General features: G+C 31.5%; 1 protein-coding gene across 1 annotated transcript in view; it reads left to right on the top strand.

The window, feature by feature from the left end:
* Window positions 1-1,577, top strand: part of LOC309524478 (protein PAXX-like) — a 20,277-nt gene extending 18,700 nt beyond the window's left edge. The window contains exons 6-7 of the mRNA XM_082242420.1: window positions 728-800; window positions 1,431-1,577. Of these exons, the coding sequence (XP_082098546.1) occupies window positions 728-800; window positions 1,431-1,470 (113 nt within the window). The 3' untranslated portion in view covers window positions 1,471-1,577. The remainder of the gene's footprint in view (window positions 1-727; window positions 801-1,430) is intronic.
* Window positions 1,578-2,815: the final 1,238 nt, after the last annotated feature.

Raw genomic sequence — 2,815 nt, 5'->3', positions numbered from 1 at the left:
GAGCAGGAAGTTCCGGGCGAGGGCAGGAGGTTCTGGGTGAGGGCAGGAAGTTGGGCAGGAAGTTCTAGGCGAGGGCAGGAAGTTCTGGGCGAGGGCAGGAAGTTAGCTCTGAGTGAGGGCAGGAAGTTCCGGGCGAGGGCAGGAAGTTAGCTCTGAGCGAGGGCAAGAAGTTCCGGGCGAGGGCAGGAAGTTAGCTCTGAGCGAGGGCAGGAAGTTCCGGGCGAGGGCAGGAAGTTAGCTCTGAGCGAGGGCAAGAACTTCTGGTAAGGACAGGAAGTTCCGGGCGAGAGCAGGAAGTTCCGGGCGAGGGCAGGAAGTTAGCTCTGAGCGAGGGCAGGAAGTTCCGGGCGAGGACAGGAAGTTAGCTCTGAGCGAGGGCAAGAAGTTCTGGCGAGGGCAGGAAGTTGGGCAGGAAGTTCTGGGCAGGAAGTTCCAGGCGAGGGCAGGAAGTTCTGGGCAGGAAGTTCCAGGCGAGGGCAGGAAGTTCTGGGCAGGAAGCTCCAGGCAAGGGCAGGAAGTTCTGGGCAGGAAGTTCCAGGCGAGGGCAGGAAGTTCTGGGCAGGAAGTTCTAGGTGAGGGCAGGAAGTTCCGGGCGAGGGTAGGAAGTTCTGAGCAAGTACAGGAAGTTGTTCTGGGCGAGGGCAGGAAGTTCTGAGCGAGGGCAGGAAGTCTTGGCTTTGGGGGCGGAGCCAGCTTTGGTAATTCCGGATCCTTCTCCCGCTTCCAGATCCGAGGATCAGGACCGGATCCGGCAAGAGGAAGATCCCCGGAGAGTCGCTAATTAATCCTGGATTCGTCCGGTAATTAATGAGTCCAGAGTGACAGCCGCCAATCAATTATTTTATTTCTTATATTTCTTATATTGTTATCATTATTTATTTATTTATTTATTTATTATCATCATCATCATCATCATCATCAATATTATTATTAATAATTATATATGATGATGATTAATTTTATCTTCATTGGATTAGAATTACTATCAATATTATTTTATTTATGTTATTATTATGAATTATTATACGTTTTTCCCTGGATTCGTCCGGTAATTAATTTTAATTAATTTTATCATAATTAACAATATTATTTTATTTAGATACTTAATTATTCTATAATATTATTATTATTTTATTTTGACGATTATTATCCCTATTTTATTCATATTATTAAATATTATTCTTCGTTTTATTTTAATTTAATATGATCGTGATTTCTCTTCCTAGCAAGAAGACTCCGACCGGATATATTTAGATATATTGATTTTATTTTATTTTTATCATGATAATGAACAATATTATTTTATTTAGATAATTATTATATATTATTATTATTTTATTTTGACGATGATTATCCCTATTTTATTCATATTATTCAATATTATTCTTCCTTTTATTTTAATTTAATATGATCGTTATTTCTCTTCCTAGCAAGAAGACTCCGACCGGCGTCGATTTCGAAGACGCCTGAATCCCTGTGTTTTTAATTATTATTAATTATTATTATTATTATTAATTATTCTTGCTATTCTTAATTTTATTTCTGAATTTCAATGATATTATATCATATTACACCTGTGATGTGTCTTGATTTATTTCCCACTCCGGAACGCGAATAAATTTCCATATGATTTCCATATTTGTTCCATATTTATTTTATTATTAAATACTTATTAAAGAATTAAAGGACATGATTATTCAATTATTACAGGAAAATTATTAAAGTACATGATTGTTCAATTATTACATGAAAATTAGTAAGGTGCATGATTATTCCATTATTACAGGAAAATTATTAAAGTCCATGATTATTCCATTATTACAGGAAAATTATTAAAGTACATGATTATTCCATTATTACAGGAAAATTATTAAAGTACATGATTATTCCATTATTACAGGAAAATTATTAAATTAAAGAACCTGATTATTCAATGATTACAGGAAAATTATTCAATTAAAGGACATGATTATTCAATTATTACAGGAAAATTATTAAAGTAATAAAGTACGTGATTATTCAATTATTACAAGAAAATGATTAAAGAATTAAAGTACACGATTATTAATTTATTACAGGAAAATGATTCAATTACAGTATTAAAGGACAAGATTATTCAATTATTACAGGAATTATTCAATTATTCAATTCAATTATTCAATTATTCAATTTGATTATTCCATTCAATAATTCAATTATTCAATTACAGTATTAACGAACATGATTATTCAATGATTACAGGAAAATTATTCAATTAAAGTACATGATTATTAAATGATTACAGGAAAATGATTAGAGAATTAAAGTACATGATTATTCAATTATTACAGGAAAATTATTAAAGTACATGATTATTAAATGATTACAGGAAAATTATTAAATTAAAATACATGATTATTCAATTATTATAGGAAAATTATTAAATTAAGGTACATGATTATTAAATGATTACAGGAAAATGATTACAGTATTAAAGGACATGATTATTCAATTATTACAGGAATTATTCAATTATTCAATTCAATTATTCAATTAGATTATCCAATTCAATTATTCAATTATTCAGTTATTCAATTACAGTAATAAAGTACATGATTATTAAATGATTACAGGAAAATTATTCAATTAAAGTACATGATTATTAAATGATTACAGGAAAATGATTAGAGAATTAAAGTACATGATTATTCAATTATTACAGGAAAATTATTAAAGTAAAGTACATGATTATTAAATGATTACAGGAAAATTATTAAATTAAAATACATGATTATTAAATGATTACAGGAAAATTATTAAATTAAAATACATGATT

This window comes from Podarcis vaucheri (assembly GCF_965113315.1).
Source record: "Podarcis vaucheri genome assembly, contig: HAP1_SCAFFOLD_278, whole genome shotgun sequence".
In the NCBI taxonomy this organism is placed as follows: Eukaryota; Metazoa; Chordata; class Lepidosauria; order Squamata; family Lacertidae; genus Podarcis; species Podarcis vaucheri.
This window is presented reverse-complemented; position numbering and strand designations above follow the sequence as displayed.